We start from the raw sequence: 22,826 nt of genomic DNA, 5'->3' as shown, positions 1-22,826 counted from the left end.
CCTGGGACTTGAACTCTGGGCGTGTGCGTTGTCCTTGAGCTCCTTTTTGCTCAAGGCTAGCGCTCTAGTACTTAAGCCTTAGCATCATTTTCAGCTTTTTCTATGATTAATTGGAGATAAGGATGTCACAGACTTTCCTGCCTAGGCTGGTTTCAAACCGTGATCCTGAGATCTCAGCCTCCTGAATAGCTAGGATTACAGGCATTCAAGTCAACTTTTAATTTAGTTAACTGGGTAGGGGGTTCCCTACATTCTTTTCTTAAAGACATTCTATGATTTTTGCTTACTTTTTAGAGAAGCATTTTGCTTTTTAAACGAAGTACTGAGACAGAAGGGAAAACAGTCTAAATAAGCCATAAATAATCATGATTGTCTTCCTTTGCATAGGTAAAAAGAATAGTGTATCCAATTTAAACATTTAAGAGTTTCAGGTTAAAATAAATATAGTCTAATATACTTTCTGGACCTACTTTATGAAATACTAACCTTATTTCTATATGGCCCTCCTAGTATAGGCACAATAATATGATCATACTTGCAATTTATTTTAAATGTACTATTAATCAACAGTAACAACAAGGGTGGACAAAGCTGAGCTGTCAACTTTTACTAATGAACTTGTGACTATCTAGGACAATTTGCCTACACTCTGGGATTTAGTCTTCTTACCTGTCCAAAAAAAAAAAAAAAAAAAGCCTTCAAACTTTGACATTTCACTAATCCAGAGCTTATATGTGCACACACACACACACACACACACACACACACACACACACACACGCACTACTGAAATAGGTACTACTCAATGTGAGTTTTACTTTGATGTTTTCTACATATTTTCATTTTCAGAATGCCATGGATAATTACTAAATTGATTTCAAGCTACTACAGTTACTCCATACCTGAGATATCTTCTATTTCTGACATTCTAGGATTCTAGAAATAACTACAGAACACTCAGTCTACCTCACATGGAAATACTGATTTCACCAAGGTACTAGGTGAATACTGATTAATTAAAAAAAAAAATCACAAGATGAAGTTCAGAGTTCTAAAATTCTAGTTACATTTTTGTAAAATAATAACTGTAACATGACATAATACTTTTAAGCCAACTAAAATCTTAAATAGACCTACTAAGCTTCTTAACTTTATAAACATATTTATAACTGTCAAACATCTATCTCCATGGTAAATCTATAAATTTGAGTAGTCAAGAAAGTTTATGTTCAAAGTAATTTTTTTTTTTTTTTTGGGTCGTGGGGCTTGAACTCTGGGCTTGAGCGCTATCCCTGTGCTCTTCATTTCAAGCTGAGCGCTCTACTTCTTGACAGCGCCACTTCTGGTTTTCTAGTGGTTAATTGGAGGTATGAGTCTCACGGGCTTTTCTGCCCGGGCTGGCATTGAACCATGATCCTCTGATCTCAGCCTCCTGAGTAGATAGGATTACAGGTGTGAGCCACGGGCGCCAGGCTCAAAGTGACTCTTAAGAGACTCCTTACAGAGAAAAAGTAATAGATGAAGACCAATCCCTGTTAAACATGCCAAATACTAAGGATCAGCAAAACAGGGAATATGAAAAAAAAAATTTAGGTACATAAAGTAAACTAGAAATAGCTTTTACAAATGTTAAATTTTAAGTTCTTATTTCTAAATGTTTAATGGAGATGGCTCAATTTAGGTGTTAACAAAATCAATTCTATAATTAGTTGAGTACAGTTAAGTTTATTTATCAAATGGATATGTTAATTAGAACTTAGAAGTCCAGAAACTTTTCCTTCCCTCATCATGAAGTATTTTAAAAATTGTATACTTAATTATTTTTGAAAGTGATACTAGGGTTTAAACTCAGGGCCTTCCACTTGCTAGACAAGTAATGTACCACTTACTTAGCCCATATCATCATTGCTAATTAAGATTATAAAAATTATAGTCTCTGATTAAAAGATTGCATGTATAACACATCAGTGTGAATATAGTCTTAGATTGGAAAACTAAAAATTTTCCTGTCTTTAGTCATCTTTATAGTTTTAGAAAGAAAAATACACATGCTAACTACAAAGTGTTTAATTTATGCAAAATAATTATCATTTTAAGCAAAAAGTAACCTCAAATTATTTTCTTTTGTTCATTTCTTTAAAAAAAAACCTTCTTTCTCAATTTTATTCTTCTTCAGTCTAATTACAAGGTCTTTCAATGCTAATTTCCAATGATCCTAACATTTAACAAATTTCAATTTTAATCAAAATCCTCATAGTTTAAAATATTTCACACGTGTGTGTGTGTGTGTGCGCGCGCGCACATGTGTGCCAGTCCTGGGGCTTGAATTCAGGGCCTGGGCACTGTTCTTGAGCTCTCCACTTAAGCCACAGCTCCACTTCTGGCTTTTTGGTAGTTAATTGGAGATAAGAGTCTCAGATTTTCCTGCCCCAGCTGGCTTTGAACCACAATTGTCAGACCTCAGCCTTTTAGTAGAGCAAGAATTATGGGCATGAGCCACCGGCACCTAGCTTTCATTTCATTTCACAATTCTTAATATGCCAAAGAACTTGATTTCCTAAAAACTGGTCTCTCAAAAAACATACAATAAGGTCTGGGAAGGTGGCTCAATGGTAAACTGCTTGCCTTGCATGCATGAGGCCTTGGGTTCGATTCCTCAGCACCACATAAGCAGAAGAAACTATAAGTGGCACTGTGACTCAAGTGTAGAGCGCTAGCCTTGAGCTGATTAGCTGAGGGACAGTGTCCAAGGCCCAGAGGTCAGGCCCCATGACCGACCAAAAAAATTAAATAAATAAATAAAATAAAACATTAGGAAGTTACATTTCTTCCCCCATCCAAAATGTATTGAAATCTAACTATACAGAAGTGATACCTAAGGACTCTCATTGGACTTTGGAGCTTTGTAAACTACTGGAAGCACAATGCTTCTCATTATTTTCATAAAAAGACAATAAAATTCTGCTCAGTATGTCAAACAAACTCCTTTTTTTTTTTTTTTACTAAATTAAGGTATTTTCTTACACTTATAATGACTGTCTTCTGCTCATTACAATTATTACATGAAAAGAAATCTTAAATTCTGTATTTCATTTGATAGTTTTAACTAAAACTATCAAAAAATGAAGTTTTCAAATAAAATATTTTAAAACAGATTACTGATAGATATTTAATTTTACAGTACTATAATATCATAAGCCTCCATAAATACCTCTTAAAATACCATAGTATGGTCAATAATTACTGTAACTGGTTTGCAACACTTGTAGGACAAACTATCTTTTTAAAACATTGAATTCTTTTAAAATTCAGAAGCAAATGAACTTCTTTTTCTTGATGTACAAAAATATTTATCATATTCCCTGGATCCCTACCATTTCCTTCAGTGAAATCATGCTCTTAGGTAACTTATAGGACTACGGTATAATTTCAGAATGGGAATTCTATTTTTTTTTAATTGCAATTTCCAAGCCTTAAAGAACAGATAGGAAAAAGAAAACAAGTTAACAAAGAGGTTTTTAAAAGCCTCCTGTTAAAAATAGGCAGAAGGATTTATATTTCATTTCACTGAATATTATAAATTCTGTAATAAGCTCAATATAACCTTTTCTAAAGGAAAACATTTACCTCAGTCCATCTCAGCAACTATGAACAATACATTAATAAGAAAAAACAATCTGCCCTGGTACTTTCATTCAAAGATTATAATTCTAAAAAGTTCTAAAACCAAATATATTTCCATATGTACACTTTTTACTTAATCATGATTGCTGAATTAAATCTGTACCTATGTGAAAATGGCAATGCATTCTGAGTTGGTTCAGCCCTTGGCTCTGAGTTCTGTGTCACATCAGGTGTTCTTTCATCATCCGTCCCATTAATACTTTCTGGTGTTAAAGGAGACTGAAGATCTCCACCTGCTGATTCCTGCAAGAAAAGGGGTGGGGGAGAAAAAATAGTTACACTTTTGTTTAAATATACATCTGACTTTTTTTTTTTGTATTTCTTTTAACCTCTCACATCTTAAAGAACAAAACTTCAATAGAAATTTAAGAAAAAGCTTAAAAATAATTTAAAGAGAAATATATTTTGAAGCAAAGCAAGCTATAAAATTCACTGAAACACAATACACCTTAGAATGATAAGCATAACACAATTTGGAAATGTAGTTTCAAAAAACTTGAAAAAGCTGGGCGTCAGTGGCTCACATCTGTAATCCTAGCTATTCAAGAGGCTGAGATCTGAAGATCATGGTTCAAGGCCAGCCCAGGGAGGAAAGTCTGTGAGACACTTATCTACAATTAACTACCAGAAAATCAGAAATGGCGCTGTGGCTCAAGTGGTAGAGTACTAGCCCTGAGCTGAAGAGCTCAGGAACAGCGCCCAGGCCTAGCATTCAAGCCCCATGACCAACAAAAACCAAACCAAACAATACAAAAACCTTGAAAAAATTTGGGACACTACAAGCAATTATTTGGTCAGAATAAAAGGTATTCAAAGGTGGAGTCAGTGGCTCACTACTATAATCCTAGATATTCATGAAACTGAGATCTGGTTTGTGGCCAGCCCAGGCAGAAAAGTCCTTGAGACTCCATTTCCAATGAACTAGTAAAATGTCAGTCTGAAGACATGGCATTTAAAATTCAGAAGCAAATTAATGTCTTTTTCTTTTTTTTTTTTAATGTTTTTTTCTTGATGTACAAAATTATCTATTATATATCCCTGGATCCCTTCCATTTCCTTCAGTGAAATCATCCTATTAGATAAACTCTAGGACTAGGGTAGAGTACCAGCCTAGCTCACGGATCTGAGTTTAAATCCATGGGCTATCAAAGAAAACCAAGTAGTCAAAGAATTACTTAAAAAAAAAAAAAAAAGATTACAGTGACTGTGATGGCTCATGCCACTCAGGAAGCTGAAGCCTTGAGTTTGTGGTCAGTCTGTACTATTGAGTGAGACCCTGTTCCAAAAAAACCCCAAAATAGCAGAAAAATGCAAAACAAACAAACAAAAAGTATGTAATCTTGCTTTGGAGAAAGAAGGAACTAGACGAGAAGAAGACAATGAGGAAAGGAGGGTTAAATGAAATCTGCAACAAATTTAAAATTTTAATCTGCTCTAAATTTCAAATCATTTAGAGCTATTTGGAAATGTAACCGGAAATACCTTAATAACATATATCATAATACTACTAGTACATTCCAGCTTTCCTTCTCTAGTAGTCATAATAGAATTGTCTTCACAAATCTTATCTTTACTTTTAATCAAGATTTGCCTATCAAAGTAAGCTTACTTTATTCTTCTAGAAAATAAAATTCAATATGTAACCCAAGTTATTACTTATTTTTTTTGTCCGTCATGAAGCTTGAAATCTGGGCAATATTTCTTCTTGTAAGTAATAAAAATAATAATTTATTCTTATAAGTGATTTCTAATACCTGGTTATCATTCATTTGATAAACCTGTTACACAGTAGCACAGAAAAAGAGCAAAAGGAAGAAAAAGAGAAAAAGAAATAAAGATGGGGTGGAGATCTCAGATAAACATCTTCTAATCTTTTGATATAAATTATTTCCTATCCTTGGTCACCATCCAGAGCTACTATCTCTGAAATCAGGATTTTCAGACACTCATAATAGGTCCTTTAAAAAAATATTTTATTGCTTTTAAGTAGTTGTACAAAGGAGTTGCCATTCACCAAAGCAGTTTATGAATACAGTGCATTTTGATCAATATCACTTCTTTCAACATTTTTCACCTACCTACCTACTCCCCACACCTTCCCGTAACTTAATTTTAGGCTAGGTATTAAATTTTTTTTGCAGCAAAGTAGTTTATGTGTACAATGCATCTTAATCTCTGTCACTACTTCAACATCTTCACTCTTACTCCTTCCCTTATATTTATCAATTCTGTAGTATATACAAGGAATTCTTGCCTGCATTCTGCCCCCTTCCTTTTTCATTCTTCTGCCCTTCTCCCCTTGGCCCATCCTCAGCTCCAGTGGCACAACTTGTTACTTTTAGGTGGAGTCAAAATAGTTTTTATAGGGCTACAGATATAGCTCAGAAGTAGAACACTAGCCTACCATCTTCAAAGCATCAGAACTATGGGGGGAAAAATCTCTTTCTGCATTAGCAATGTTCTGCCTTCTCTATGGTAAAGGGTATTGACTGATGATGCACAAGGTTAGTGGGTTATTCTTCATTCTTCTTATGTATTTTTCACCCACCATTTTCATTAAATGCTTAATACTTGTCCCTAACCTATTTATATCAATTATATTCATATAATGACTATTTTATAAATTAATAAAGTATGAATATAAACCAGAATGATTATCTTAATGAAAACCAAATGAAACAGTGAAGGTAAATGGCTAAAAATTAAAATATACCCCACAACTGAATTAGGCATATGTAATTTACTCTGTATTATTATATATCATAAGTACCACTATATAGCAGAAAAATGACATAGAAATCTAATATCACACTTACGTTTTTTGTTTTTTTTTTAATGTAAAGACTGCAGGGAGCAAGCCTCTGGGAATTGGGAGGAAATTCACTACCAGTATAGTTTATATAAGGAAGAAAAGGTGGAGGGCAGGGGTTGGGGAACATGGCTCAAGTAGTAAAATGTCTGCTCAAAAGCTCAAGGCCCTGGGCTGGGAAGGTGGCTCAGTGGTAGAGCGCTTGCCTTGCATGCTCAAGGCCCTGGGTTCGATTCCTCAGCACCACATAAGCAAAAAGAAAAAAAAGCTGGAAGTGGAGCTGTGGCTCAAGTTGTAGAGTGCTAGCCTTGAGCTGAAGAGCTGAGGGACAGTGCCCAGGCCCAGAGTTCAGGCCCCCACGACCGGACCCAAAAAAAAAAAAAAAAGCTCAAGGCCCTGTAAACAAAGGAGGAGGCTGCAATGCTTGATAAGAAATGTACGCATTAACCTGCCCATGTAATTGTAACCCCTCTGTACAGTGTGTTCACAAAAAAATAAAAATTAAAAAAAAAAAGCTCAAGGCCCTGAGCTCTAATCCCAATAACACTATACTAAAAAAGAAAAAGTAAAAAAGAAAAAGATATGGTAGGATTCTAGACAATAGATCATAATCAAAGTATTAGTGAAAAATAAGGCACTGTATTACTGAGTTTTAATTTATAAATTATAAAAGCACAAATTCTTTCCTAAGAAACTTCTCACATTAACTGACATCTGATAAATGGATTACTGGTTTTAATTCCAACAAGATAGTTTATGCTGTACAACCTCCTGTTCTCCCAATCCATCCCACTCCTTTACACATACATGTTCTTCAACCTTACCTAAACTGGATGCAATCTCTTGACTATAAGCTATTGTGCTACTTGGTCAGGCTCATTCTAGATTTAATTTTCTATACACATCCCTCCAAAAGTCTAAGAACGGTGAAATGGAACTTTGCTCTAAATGCCTGGCTTCTTTCTACTCAAACCTTTACGGAGGCAAAATGTCTACATACTGCTTCTAAAAGCATAGTCCAAACAGCATCAGCATCTCAGGAGTTAGAAATGCAAACAACCTGAGCCCCATCTCAGCTTTACTAAGTAATATAGTGGGGGAGGGACTCAATAATGTGTGTTTTACAAGCCTTCTACAGAATTGAGGCAACATGTATACAATTAAGGCATCTAAATTGTATTATGTAATTCTTATGTGCCAGCTACCATTTAAAGGCTTTATATCAGTAGCTTCACCATTATAATCACAACATCAGCCACAGATATTTACATTTATTGAGCAATTACTACATGCTAAATACTTCCCAACCCTCACTGAACTCTTCCAATAACCCTAGTCAGAATGTATTTTTCCCATTTTGTGGACAAAACAGGAGTACTCTGTCTTAATTTCTTAAAATTAATAAAGGTTAGATACAAGATTAAAATCATCCAATTTCTTTTTTTTCTGGGGGGGGGGGGGGAGGTCCGGTCGTGGGGCCTGAACTCTGGGCCTGCGTGCTGTCCCTCAGCTCTTCAGCTCAAGGCTAGCACTCTACCACTTGAGCCACGGCGCCACTTCCAGCTTTTTTCTTTTTGCTTATGTGGTGCTGAGGAATTGAACCCAGGGCCTCATCATGCAAGGCAAGCACTCTACCACTGAGCCACCTTCCCAGCCCAAATCCTCCAATTTCTATAGCCTACATTATTAAATACTCATTCTTCTAAACCATTCTATAAAGTAAATGTTATGCTAAGGCTACCAATATATATATACATATTTGGGTAAAACAACTTTCCCAAGATCCTACAGCAACAGAAAAAGGATTTGTCTAAATTTATCCGACTTGTAAATTTATACTTTTTTCTTTTTGATGCTAGGGTACCAGGGCCTGATAATATGGTAGGCAAGTACTCCACCATTGAGCTACACCTCCATTCTGAAGACCCAAAGTACTCTTAACTAATGTGTTAACTATGACCGATTTAGTATCTATTACTCTTGATTATTTCACCTAAACAGTAACTCATTATTCTGTTTATTCTTCTTTCTGCCCAATTCCTAAGTAACAGCCTACTTTTCAGGCAGAGAATTAACTCAATAGTGAATTAAGCCCCCAATTTTAGGTGAGTAGGCTAGAAGTTGGCCTAGGGTAATGTACTTCAAGTGAAACAGAAACATTACAAGAAAGAAGAGTAGGAAAGAAATGAAAGAAATACCTTTTTGACTACACTCTCTGGCTTAGACACATGACTAATCAGGTAAAATATTTTGAAAGATAAAAGTATGCCTATTTTGGGTCTCAAATGCTGATGACTTTGATTTTACACTTCCCTATTTTTTTTTAATTTTTCACAGCATTTCCCAAATATAAGTATCTTTGATATTTATCCCTCTGGCAAAAGTAAAGGCTTACAGACAAGCATTCCATGCAAGAGGAGTAGGTATCCAAACAACAGGTGATAGTATACAACTAATTAAAAAATATGTTATGATAAAGAGAAAGAAACAATGGCAAGCTTTAATGCACTATAATTAGTGTTCTTCAACTTTCTCTTACTTAATGTGTTGTTTCATCTTCCTGTAGAAACAGAATTACTAACTCAGGGCTTCATACTTCCTAAGTAGGCACTCTACTCATTTAAGCCAGGCATTCTGGTAATAGGGCTTTCATTCAGGGCCTAGATATTGTTCCTGAACCTTTCTGCTCAATTCTAGCTCTCTACCCACTTAATGCCACACCTCCACTTCTGGTTTTTTGGTGGTAAATTGGAGATAGAGAGTCTCACAGACTTTCCTGCACAGTCTGTTCAAACCATGATTCTCAGATCTCAGCCTCTTGATTAGCTAAGATTGTAGGCATGAGCCAGCAGTGCTCAGTTGGTATTAACTATTTCTGAGAAAGGGCTTCATTTTTTTTGTCTGGATTAGTCTGGCCCACAATCTTTCTATTTATACTTCCTGTTGTAGCTGGAATGACAAGTGTGTGCCCTATACCCAACGTTTTCTATTGAGATAGAGGGGGTCACATTACTTTTTTGCTCAGGACGGCCTGGAACTCAACCCTCCTGATTTCAAGCCTTAGAGGAACCAAAGACCCTGCAGGAAGTATCCCATTTGATATCAAATTACTAGCTCAAAGCCACATCTTCCTCTATCTGGCCTTCATACCTCAGAGACACTATTCCTTTACCTTAATAATCCTAGGGCCAGATGCCAGGTGACTTGATGCTATTGATAGCTAATTCTAAAGAGTTTTCCATGGAAAACCCACAAAAAGCTCTACCTTGGTTTTCCCTTTGCCCCTGCTTTCTGCCTGACCATCCCTGAGGCTTTCCCAAGGGACTCTACATGGTATATCATGCCTAGTTTCCATATCCTATATCTTGTATTTTTTCTGAACCTCTATTGTGGTTCCTTTCATGTCCTAATTTGTCTGACCACCACCATCTATGAAAAAGAAAATGAAATAAAAGCACAGGCCAATCTATATCATCTTTGGGTACTTTGCTTTTAAGTTTTATGTAGATTGATCTAAGTTTTCATTAATAACTTGAATTTTTAAATATTCTTACAATGATATGTACAGAAAAAAAACTACCAAAAGAGATCAGAGAGTGTATTTCTATGTCAACTTTGTAAACTTTTCCCAAAGTAACTCTAGCATAAAGGATAACTGAAACTAACAAGTCACATAAACAGAAACAGAAATGAAATCTTTACCTGTGAAGGTGTACTGGTAAGTTCCATCTTTTCTTGTGATTTCTCCTTTGCTAGTCGAGCAGCTTCTTTAAATTCCTGAAACTTTTCTGCAAACTGAATGTATAAAGACTATCTACATTAACAAAATAAGCCACAGCGATCATTTTTACCTTAGTTTGCTTTCATTTTCTTACACAAGCAGTACAGCCTCCAAAGCAATAACTTGTAATATGACAGAAAAAGAAGCTTATCATCAAATAATTATTATACATAAAGCACTCAAAATCAATTTTATAAAAGTATTATAAATATAAATAAGTTGGAATTCACTATTAACCATTGTATTTATATACCTCTGTTGTTCAGAAATTATGTAAGACCAATGTGGGCAGAGGGTGGGAAGTAGAATCAATAAAGATAGCATACTATGTTTTCTTTATTACTAAGAAAACTGAATTTAGGTATCTACTTATTAACATCAGAGTACTAAGGAAATAATTTGTTATTACCAAAGTATCAGTATTACAAATGTACTATTATCAATGACAAAAATAAAAATTTATTCCCAAAGATTTCTAAACAGTAATGTTTAGCACCAGAAAAGTGTGAAATACTTTACAAGGTCTTTAGGACTGATAATTTGAAGACAAAATATTGCTCATGAAATGCTAATTCTTAGAAAAACACAGGAATAAAATTCCTCACCCTGTTTATTGGCTCTCACTTTGTATTGCATCAGAGTTGAGACTCTAAATCCAGATAAAATACCATTTTCCCTAATATACTAATTTATATGTGCCTACTTTCATATCAAAAAGCTGAAATCTAGTTGAGTGCCAGTGGCTCATGCTGTAATCCTAACTACACAGGAGGTTGAGGTCTGAGGATCACAGTTCAAAACCAGACCAGGCAGGAAAGTCCATGAAACTCTTATCTCCAGTTAATCTCAGAAAAAGCCAGAAGGGGAGCTGTGGCTTAAGTGATAGAGGGCTAGCCTTGAGCAAACTGAAGCTCAGGGACAGCACTCAAGCCCGAAGTTTAAGCCCTAGAACTAGGGGGTGGGTGGTGGGATGGAAAAGGAAGCTGAAATCTGTGTCACTATTAGATTCAGAGGGATTTGTGGCAGGAAGTTACTGGAATTTGATCCAAGGGCTCTGCACTAAAGGCTCTGCACTTGCTAAGCAGAAATTCTACCACATTAGCCATGCCCAAGACCTTCTTTGCTTTAATTTCAGATAAAGTCTCATGCATTATTGGGCAGCAGTCATCTTCAGAGCAAGATCCTCTTACCTATGCCTCCCAAATAGCTGGGACTGCAAACATGAGCCAACATGTTTGAGATGTCTTACTTTTTGTCAGTTAGCCTTGAATCATATCATCCTCATTTCTGCCTCCAGAATAGATAAGATTACAGGTGTGTGTGCCACTATGTCAGGCCTTAGGTTCATGTTTCATAATTCAGAAGAGCTTGATATACTTTCCTATCTTGAAGACAATGCCTAACTGAGAGGTGTTAAATCTCTGAGCAAAACCCCTTCTGAAAGGGTAAGTCCCAACTTTTATATCTTGTCATACAGATAATAAAACACAAAAGCCCTTCTTAATAAATGCTAACCTTTTTTTGGGGGTGCTAGTCCTGGGGCTTGACCACAGGGCTAGAAAGCTGTACCTGACCTTTTGTGCTCAAGGCTACTACTCTACCATCACTTAGCCATAGTTCTACTTCCACCTATTTTGGTGTTTAATTGAAGGAAAGAGTTTCAAAAAATTTTCTGCCTAGGCTGGCTTTCAACTGTGATTCTCAGATTTAAGCCTCCTGACTAGCTAAGATTACAGGTATGAGCCACAGGCGCCTGCTATGATGACTATTTTTAATGTATACTATTTCTAAGAGACAGAGGAATCTAATGATCTCTTGCTTCTTGCTCTGAAGTCACTACTGCTATTCTGAGAATATTAACCAATTTCCCAAGTATTTTATAACCTGTTTGCTGTTATATATTCAATATGTCAGAATTAAAGATGAAGATTTTACAGATATTATGATTTAACTTACTTTTGAAAGATGGTGCTCAGAGGAGAATCCCAATCCATAGACAGTATTTGCCCGGCTATCGGCCCACTGGCCAAACTTCTGAGATGTTTTAGTAAATGTCATGTTTGGGGTGATGGTACTATTTATTATTGCCTGAAAAATAAAAACAAGTATGTGTAACCAGGCCAAAATTACCAAACAAGCATTTAAGCACAGAACTATTTAGTTCTAAAAATTTAGGATCACTGAAAAACAATCTTTAATGTATTAAGGTAAGTGTAGAAGTAGTTTCTGGCATAAATGACAATGGAAAATACAGTAACTAGCAACTATAAATACAATGAAATTCTTTCCACTAAAAATTCAATATCTTATATTTCAAAGTTTTTCTATAATCTAGAAAACATCAAAGCATTTTTAGCATGGTCAGTTTCTTCCCCATGAATGTTTAAGGTCATTGTTTATTGAATTTTAATGACATTCACTAGAAGCAAATAGACCTCAGTCACAACAGTGTTTGCATATTTAACAGAAAGATCCCACATTACAAAAAAAATCTTTCAAAACTGAATAGAAAAATCAATAGAAAAAGTGATGCTGGTTTTCTATATCCATAAGAAAAGAAGTTTTCCTAAGGTTGACTTACCTGAAATATATCATGATACTGAAAAGTCTTTCAGTTTTTCCTTTACTACAGGGGACAAAACTTACTAAATATAAGCTTTAACTTCTTTTCTTATATAAAGTAGTACAATTCATGACAGTATCACTTCTATTTAACACATAATTTCTTAAAAATAGTACTTTAACATGTTATTAAATATTAACTTGGGAGATCATGAAGATAGATTTCAACTATTACAACATCTTAATTCATTGCTCTGCCAGTACCAAAGTCATTTTAATGCTCTCCAAAATTAAAACTAAAATGTAATTCCAACAGTAATAAAAAAGTTAAAAAAAAAAAGCATGCATCTGAGAACATAGAAGAGGATCACAATGGCTCAATAGCTATGTCAATATGACCATATAAAATGATGTTTATCAAAATGAACTCCAAGAAATGGAAACAAGAGGTTTTGTTTTTTTTAAAAGTGGCACTGTTTGCAGTTATTTCTTTTTTCTTTCTTTTTTTTCCTTTTGTTTATTCCCGGTCACTGTTTTTGATTTCTCTATCCTTTGTCCTGTATGTGTTTATCTGATTTGGGGAACTGAAGGGGAATCACAGAAAAGGTGGGGACAAAGGGTGTATCAATTCAACAGTGGTACTCATTAGCAACTAGGTTGGAAATGACCTTTACAACTTGCAAGGAGGGGAGTCGGGGGAAGTGAGAGAAAATGAGGGAGTGGGTAACACTGTTCAAAAGAAATGTACTCGTTACCGTACTTACGTAACTATAATACCTCTGTATATCACCTTTACAATAAAATTTAAATTAAAAAACTGAAAAAAATGCATGCTATCAAATCCATAAACAGCCATTTGGTGAGCTATTAAAAGTGGAATGAAAAGTCAAACATAGAATAAATTTATCATACACACAGTGTAAATATAAAATACTTATGAGCTATGCAGGTACGGATGAATAGCTACATGGATACCTGCCTTATTAAAGACAATAAAACAAAACTGGCTTTCTCCTTTCTTGGACAGAAAGTAGATGTGCTGTCTATTGTTATATGAGAGCACCTTCTTTTTTATTTATTTATTTATTTTTGGGGTCCGGTTGTGGGGCCTGAACTCTGGGCCTGGGCGCTGTCCCTCAGCTCTTCAGCTCAAGGCTAGTGCTGTATCACTTGAGCCACAGCGCCACTTCCGGCTTTTTTCTTTTGCTTATGTGGTGCTGAGGAATCGAACCCAGGGCCTCATGCATGCAAGGCAAGCGCTCTACCACTGAGCCACCTTCCCAGCCCAAGAGCCCCTTCTTAATCATCAGCGTAGGCAAAAGTCCATGATACTCCATCTAAGTGAGAAAAGCTGGATGCGATGGCACATGACTGTTATTCTAGCAATCATGGGAAACCTAAAATAAACTAATCAGGTTCATGCATACACCCAGGTGGGAACTGAGTCCCTACTGTAAACATAATTAGTGCAATAAAGAGCTGGAGGTATGGTGATGTGATTCAAGTAATAGAGCACCAGCTTAGCAAGCACATGGCTCTGAATCAAACTCTAGCACCATAAAAAATAAGTTTCAAATATTTTAGTGAAGATGAACCAGAATAAAACAGAAATGCTAAACAGTATGTAGCAAAACATCAAGATTATATAAAGTAAATGTAACTTACCTTTGAGCCATCTAAACTGATTATCCTATACACATTTCTTGTGCTATCATAAAAATAAGACACAGTAACTGCGTGCTTGCTGGTGGGTACCCAATTCTTCTTTGTGTTTGGGTCAATCTGGAAGACATGAGCTCTAGTGCTGAAGATAGGTTGCTCCCTGCAGGACAGAAAAGAAAATGGCAAACTGAAAGCAGCGTATTTTATTTCATTCAACAAAACAACATGAATTAAAGGAATGACTCTGCATAGCTAACAACTCCCATATACCCCAAATCAGGAGAAATTTTATTTCTAATGTAAATATTAAGTATTCAGTTATAAGCTTCTTTAAAACAATTATAGAGCAGGGTGCTGGCGTCTTGTGCCTGTAATCCTAGCTGATCACAGTTCAAAACCAGCAGCCAGAAAAGTCCGTGAAACTCTTATCTCCAATAAACTACTCAGAAAAAGCTGGAAGCGGTATTGTGGCTCAAGTAGTAGAGTACTAGCCTTGAGCACAGAGAAGCTCAGGGACTGAGCGAAGGCCCTGAGTTCAAGCCCCAGGACCAGAAAAAAAATTATAGTCCATCCTTGTTATTCATATTCTACATACACAATTTCACCAAATAAAATTTACCTGCAACTCCAAAGCTAATACAGCATATTTTTACTATTAAAGATAGCCAGATCAGCGGAAAGATGTGAGCCATCTGATATGCTTCCATCTGAATTTAATCGAGACAACATTCTACCTTCTTTCTTCATCATTCATACTATATAAACAAGTGTCCTTTTTTGCATTGTTGGTATTTTCACTGTTTAAGAAGGTGTTCAACATAGTGCTGAAATGTTCCTAACTAAGCTGTCTGTTTCTAGGTACAGCAAAGCTATATATGCCTTGTGGAGAAAACATATGTTAGATAAGCTTCACTCAGGCATGTATTACTGATGGCCATGAGTTTAATGTTAATTCAGTAACAATACATAAACAGAAAAACACAAAATCTAGTTGTAGTGCCCCATACTATTATCTCAGGCTCTGAGAAGATGGGACAGGAGGATGGCAAATTTGAGACAGCTTCGGCCAAACAGCAAGTTTAAGGCTGGTCTGTACTAATAGTGAGATTATATTTCAAAAACAACCTCCCCCCAAAAATAGAAGAGATAAGGAAAGGAGGAAGGGATAAAGGAAAGTGGGGAGGAGAGAGAGAAAGAGGGAGAAATAAAACAATGTTATGTACTGCTAGTTTACAAAAATGCTGGGAATAGAGGCTTGCAGTCAACTGTACTTTTCCTAGAAACAATTGTTCAGTGTTTGCTAATTCAGTGTTCCTGGTGCCTTCACAGATCATAATTCTACTGTGAAGAATAATAATAATAGATAACTTTAAAAAAGTTTTGCCTGGCTCAGATCTACCTGTTATTAGGAAGTATAAGTTCAGAAAAAGTAGTACAGCCTTGCACTGGAGATTCATACCTGTAATTCTAGCTACTTGGAAGGCTGAGATCAGAAGAATTGCAGTTTGCAGTCAGCCTACACAAAACAGATCACAAGATCCCATATCTACCAATAAAAATTTATAAACAACAAACGGGTGTGATGGCTCAAACTTGTCATCCTAGCATAAATATAAGGAGTCAGGGTCTAGGCCAGATTAAGATTCTATCTCAAAAATAATGAGTGCAAAAAGAGCTGGAAGTATGGTTCAGGTTGTGGAGTCCTTGTCCAGCAGTGCAAGACCCAAGCTCAAACCACAGTACTGAAAAAAAAAGTATCTTCTATTTGACCATCGCATGCTTAACAGATTTTACCTATTTAAAACTAGGCACTGGTGGCTTATTTTACCATTTATAAGCCAGGAACTGGCAGCTCAAACCTGTAATTCTAGCCACTCAGAAGATTTATATCTGAGGCACTTGATTCAAAGCCAGGCTGGGCAGTAAAGTTCTCCAGACTCTATCTTCAATTAACCAGCAAAATGTCAGACTGCAGGTGTTGCTCAAATGGCAGTGCCAGCTGTGAGTGAAAAGGCTGAGAGTATGAGGCCCTAAATTCAAGCCCAAGTACTGGCACCCCACCCCCCACCAAATATCCCTAGATTATTCTGCTAACAGACAGCTTACTCAAAATATTTATGGTTAATATACTATATATACTTTCTTTTCTGAAGCAATTAAAAGTACAAAAGAACATTTTAACTGGTAATATTAAATGTTGGAAATTAAATGAATTCACCTTTTTTCACTTCAATAATATCAAATACTTTTTTATTAAAATATTGAAGAAAAACAGTAACATACAAAACAAAAAAATGATAAAAAGTCAAAGCAAATCTGGGCTGTTGGCAAAATGGCTCATCAGGTTGATAATACTAAGTAGCTGGGTATCACAGGTCTTCTGTGTCCATTTTACCTAAGTGTGCTTGATGTGAAAGGGAAGTACTTTTCCTATAAGTAACCTATCTCCCAGTTTTCTCTGGGAATGTCCAATACAACCTTTATTTTTCCTTTATTCCTTTCTGACGACTCATTCCCTCCTTTTCCTCCCCTTACCTTCCTTCTTCCTTCCCTCCCTCACTCTTTCCTCCTTTCTCTGCTTTCCATTCTCCTTTTTCTCCTTCTTTCCAAACAGGGTCTTGCTACATACATCCTGACTGAATCTGCCATCTGCCATCCTCCTGAGTGCTGTGAGTGCTGAGTCCTGGAATTACATATAGGTCTTAATTTTCCCTATATAGAATTTCTTCTGAAAATAATTGATAATTTTTTTGCCATTCCTTAAAAAATGAAACAGAAAGCTATTCCTTCTTGCTTAACTGCTATTATATATGGATTCATTTAACAAAGAATTACTAATCTACAAGACATCGTGCAGAGTGAAGAATTCTGATTTGTAAAGTCTTATTCTTTCCTCTCCCCCCCCATTCTCAATTCTTGACTTGAAGGAAGGTTCTGTTACAACTTGAGTTATCTTCTAAAAGCTGTGTAACTTTTTCCACCTTTTAAAGTTCCTGGTAAAAATGTAGCTTATCAAACTAATCATGGCTAGTTCTAAGTAATAACATATAACTCTATTAAAGAATATGAGGAAAGAAGACAGGGCCTTATTCTTTAGTGACTTGATTTTTTTTCTTCTGTCAGTTGTAGGGCTTGAACTCAGGGCCTGGGTGCTGTCCCTGAGCTCTTTTGCTCAAGGCTAGTGTTCTACCACTTTAAGCCACAGTGCCACTTCTGGTCTTCTGCTGGTTTACTGGAGATCAGAGTCTCATAGACTTTCCTGCCAGAGCTGGCTTCAAACTTGCAATCCTCAGATCTCAAAAAAGCTAGGATTACAGGTGTGAGCCACCAGCATCCAGCTTGAATTATTTTTTGTTTTTGTTTCATGTGTAGTGCAGGTTAAGGATTGTAGGACTGTGTTCTAATAGATAAAAAACACAATGATTTTCAAGCTCTCTATAACCAATTAAACAAATCCACACTCAATGAAAATGCAAGGTTTTCAGTCCAGTAAAAGCTCTCCAGCTGGGTGCTAGTGGCTCACGCCTGTAATCCTAGCTACTCAGGAGGTAGAGATCTGAGGATCAAGGTTCAAAGCCAGCCCGGGTAGGAAAGCCTGTGAGACTCTTATTTCCAATAAATCACCAGAAAACCACAAGTGGCGCTGTGGCTCAAGTGGTAGAGCGCTCACCTTGAGCTGAAGAGCTGAGGGACAGTGGCCAGGCCCAGAGTTCAAGCCCCACAACTGACAAAAATAAAATAAAAATAAAAAAGCTCTCCATATCCTTACAATTTAATTTTGTTCTGAATTTTAAAAAGTCTTTTAGTTATAAGGAGACAACATTTCAATATATCTTAAGTACACAGTTTTTTTTTTTTTCCCAAAATCTCCTATGAACAGCTGGCTTCTTAAAGAGTTATATTTCAAGATTTTTCTGAGATCAAATGCCAACCTATCCAAGTCTGGATGATAAATACCAGGGAAATAATTTTCACTAATATAAGGAAGAAAATTCCTACAATGACAGTGTAATGCATCTGAAAGTACATACTAATGAATCAGCCAACCTTTTATTGAATTCCAAGATGGAGGCTGGGGATGCAATCTAGCATTTGCCTAGTATGTGTTAGGCTCTGGGTTCCCAAACTGCTGTCCTTCTCACGAAAAGTAAAGAGAAAAGAGAAGAGACCAGGGACAATGCCTGTCCTTTAAAAGTGAGAGAAGACAGACGTATTTAAAATAAAATACGCTCCCCATCATGAACAATTATCTGAAAATAAGAAACTGAGGAATATTGAGTAGTATGAGGGAGAAACTGATGCTTAGAGAAAGTTTGAAACAAATTATGGCACAGTGAGAAGAGAGCACAGTACACTATTGTATTCATGAGGAACATTAATAAGTATGAGTGCCTTTGAATGAGACTGGAGTGAAGAAATAAAGAAGCCAGTTCATGAGGGTATGCACTGGAATTGACTGAAATTATAAATAGGAAATAGTCTTGCAGTTTGAAATTAAATAAGACAACGCTGTGTTTGCCTAGTATACACAATGACCTAATTTGGATTATTAGGGGAAGGAGAAAAACCCCAAAAGATTGGCATGTAGTAGGAAGCAGCCACTTTTGTTGCTGAACACATACAATGCAGGACAGATAGCTTCTTACAACCAAGAATTATTCAGCCCAAGAGTCTGGGCCAAAGTAGGGAAATCCTGATTAGGATCCTAATGAAGAAGGAATCTGAATCTTCTAGATTTTTAGTCTGGGATTGACTGAAAAGATCACAGTGCCAGTATGCAGGAAGAGAAGCAGAAAGAAGAAGATTAAAGGATCAGATGAGAAAAGCAATACTACACATGTTAATAAATGTCATTTAGGGGAAAATAAAACTTTTAAGAAAGCTGGGCGCTGGTGGCTCACGCCTGTAATCCTAGCTACTCAGGAGGGTAAGAGCTGAGGATCATAGTTGAAAGCCAGCCCAGCAGGGAAGTCCATGAGACTCTTATCTACAATAAGCCACCAGAAAATGGAAGTGGTGCTATGGCTCAAGTGATAAGAGTGCTTGTCTTGAGCTGAAGAGCTGAGGGACAGTCAGGCCCAGTGTTCAAGCCCCATGACCAAGAAAAAATTAATTAACTAATTAAGAAGTAGCAGAGAAGGCATAACTGAAATCTGAAAAAACAAAACTGCGAAATGAACTTGAAACTGATTGTCCCAGATGTCCAAGTATTCTGGTTAATATCTTTTTTAATACAATGGCTAACAATTATAAAGATTAGAAACACTATTTTCTTTATATTATTTCACACTCATACTAACCGGATCAAATACTACGGAACAATAGTCTGAGAAATGTGCTGTATATTTAAATAAGTTTGAAATATGTAAAATATACATTATAGTAGTGAAGGGTCTAAGAAATTCTACAATAGAAATACATTTAGCCTGAATCATTCAGTCTAGGGGAAATTATTTGGCCTCAGAACCCTTTTCCATGAAACACACATTAACAGCTCATAAAATTTAGATTTATTACAGTAATTAGGAGACACAAAGATAAGTTCAAGATACATACTACCTCACTGATAGTTGGTTATGAAATTCTATCATTATTACTGATATCACTAATTATATTTAGTTAGTAATGATCACTAGAAAATATATATGACAGCTCAAAATTAGGCCTTAAAATTGGTAATAGTTTCATTATTTCTTAAATATTTGTTAAAAATTTAACTTTACTAAGAAAATAAACAGTAATCTAAAACTCAAATTTTACTAGTGAATAGGTTTGGCATAAAATGCTTTAGATTAGTGTAGAAAAACTACACAGATACTACGGAATCACTTATATGGTAATGTCTTAGTATCTACAATCAGAATAATAAGCACTTTTAACTACTACATGGATATATGAAAAGCTTGTTAGATTACTTTCCTGTTAGTTCCTTAAGCAATTCCTCAAAACTGTTATAAAAAAAATAATAAGGCTTCATCCTGGGCTAAAATTCTGTCTTAGTACTATATAATGACAGGGTCTAAAACTGGAAGAATGTTAAGTATAAGGTAACTGAGGAAAAAATTAGTAATATCAGAATCTTGTTTTAAAAGTGAGGCTTTATTATTATTATTATTATTATTATTATTATTATTATTGGGGCTGGGAAGGTGGCTCAGTGGTAAGAGCGCTTGCCTTGCCTGCCTGCGGCCCAGGGTTCGATTCCTCTGCACCACATAAGCAAAAAGAAAAAAGCCAGAAGTTGGCACTGTGGCTCAAGTGGTAGAGCGCTAGCCTTGAGCTGAAAAGCTGAGGGACAGTGCCCAGGCCCAGAGTTCAGACCCCACGACCGGACCCAAAAAAACAAAAACAAAAAAAAAGTGGGGCTTATTTAAACTCATGTGACATTACATAACAAATTACGGTATTTAAACCAGATGAAAGTGTCACATGCTTATAAACTAGCTACTCAAAAGGCTGAGATTTGAGAATCTTAGTCAGACGTCAGCTCAGGCAGATAAATCCAAAAAACTACATCACCAATTATCCAGAAAAAAAGCTGTAAGTAGAGTGTGGCTCAATTAATAAAGGAACAGCCAAGAGTGAAAAGGCCAAGTAACTATGGAAAGCCCAAGTACCAAAAATCAATGAATAAGTATTTTTTTAAAAATTACTATATTTAGCTCTGAAGCATCAGTGTAATGAGGAAGAGAGTAGCCAAAAAAATAAGTGAAATGAGTATTTGCTGAGAAATTTATGTAAGTTCTACAGGAAAAAAAAGCAAAAAGTTAATATTTGTCATTTGAATATGTTTCATTAAAGAAAAAAATCAGTGATAACATTGTTTGAAATCACTATATGTCACACAGTATTTGAGAATACTGTGTGATTACTCACAGTATTGCATCTTTGTTCTGAGGAAATACAAAGTTATAGGCCCAATAAATACAATCAAACTCAAGAGAAAAGAAATGATACATTTCCTAGTTTACATTTAAAGCTTAGTTTACAAATGTTCTTTTTCGGAGGAGGATACAATGCTTGATAAGAAATGTACTCATTATCTTGCCCATGTAATTGTAACCCCTCTGTACAGTATTTTCACAATAAAAAAATAAATAAACAAATGTTCTTTTTCCATATGTAAGTACAAACAGATACTCCAGCAAAGGAGATAGAAAGGTTATGGTTTCAATTAAGTTTCCCATTTTATTTCATTTTTCAAAAGAAAGTAACATGGCAGAAGTCTTAGAAACGATGTTGGTAATACTTTCCACTGAGAGTTTGATTGTTGCAAACACTGTTGGCAGACTATCCATCAATTATGCTTCCTGCTCCTATCTAACAAACCTCAAACACTATACCCTTCTCTACACTTAAAATAATCATGTCAATCCCATTCTTACCAGATGCTAGCTTAGAAATGGATCTTTGAAGCAATTTTGGTCGATGAAGTAACTGCAGAAAGTTTTCTGGAAGCTTTTAAGGTCACTCATGAAGAGATAACCACTCATATAAGAAAGGGTGTTCTCATAAATAATGTTTGCACATGACACTCAGACTTGATGAGGCCATTGTAGCACCGTAATAGGAATATACCCGAGAACAAAGCCAACATTCTTAGTTAAGAATAGATGTCTGCTGATAAGCCCCTCACAATCATAGTTAACTTTCCAAAAATCCACTAGGCTTTTTGTAAAAATGTGTGTCAAACATAAACCTCACAAAATAACAAAGTACAAGAAGGGCAAAGATTCTATGTGCCCAGGGAAAGCAGTATTGTGACAGGAAGCACAGCGGTTACAGAAAAGGCTAAGCCAAACTCCCAGAAAAGAAGCTGAAACTACCAAGATTATACTGGCGGGCTGTGTTAAAGCCGTTTGGACATCTTGTTGGCTATTAAGAGATGCAAACATTCTGATCTGGAAGAAGATAAAAACAGAATGAGGCACATGATCCTGTTTTAAGCTCTAACTTTTGTTTTGAAGTCAATAAAATCATGAAGTCTAATTTCAAAAAGAAAAAAAAAAGTAAATGGAAAAACCTGGTTCCTTGATATGTCTCTGAACTTATGAATCAGTCTACCTCTAGACTGTATTGTAATAAAATAAGCTTCCCAGTAGAAACAGTTATCATTATAAAGATTATACAAATGACAATTGAAGAGATTTATATATAATGAACTTCGCAATCACATCCCTTACCTCCAATAAAACATTAATGTAGTCCTTGAGAACTCTTGACTGATGGTTCTTCCTTAACTTCCTAATAATTCCACAGTATCCATAAATGGACTTTAGGGATCCCACTTAAAATTGTAGAGCTAATAAAGAAAATTATTTTTTTTAA

At 35.8% G+C, this 22,826-nt stretch overlaps 1 protein-coding gene across 1 annotated transcript in view; it reads right to left on the bottom strand.

The window, feature by feature from the left end:
- The window catches only part of Homer1 (homer scaffold protein 1), a 101,256-nt gene that overhangs the window by 53,416 nt on the left and 25,014 nt on the right, over window positions 1-22,826 (bottom strand). Inside the window, exons 2-5 of the mRNA XM_070031203.1 lie at window positions 14,502-14,658; window positions 12,231-12,362; window positions 10,196-10,288; window positions 3,788-3,927 (exon numbers count right to left, since the gene is read on the bottom strand). Coding sequence (XP_069887304.1) covers window positions 3,788-3,927; window positions 10,196-10,288; window positions 12,231-12,362; window positions 14,502-14,658 — 522 coding nt within the window. The remainder of the gene's footprint in view (window positions 1-3,787; window positions 3,928-10,195; window positions 10,289-12,230; window positions 12,363-14,501; window positions 14,659-22,826) is intronic.

This window comes from Dipodomys merriami, unplaced genomic scaffold (genome assembly GCF_024711535.1).
Source record: "Dipodomys merriami isolate MVZ:Mamm:240054 unplaced genomic scaffold, mDipMer1.0.p SCAF_20, whole genome shotgun sequence".
NCBI classification, from domain to species: Eukaryota; Metazoa; Chordata; class Mammalia; order Rodentia; family Heteromyidae; genus Dipodomys; species Dipodomys merriami.
The sequence above is the reverse complement of the archived record's forward strand: the minus strand, read 5'-3'. Positions and strand labels throughout refer to the sequence as shown.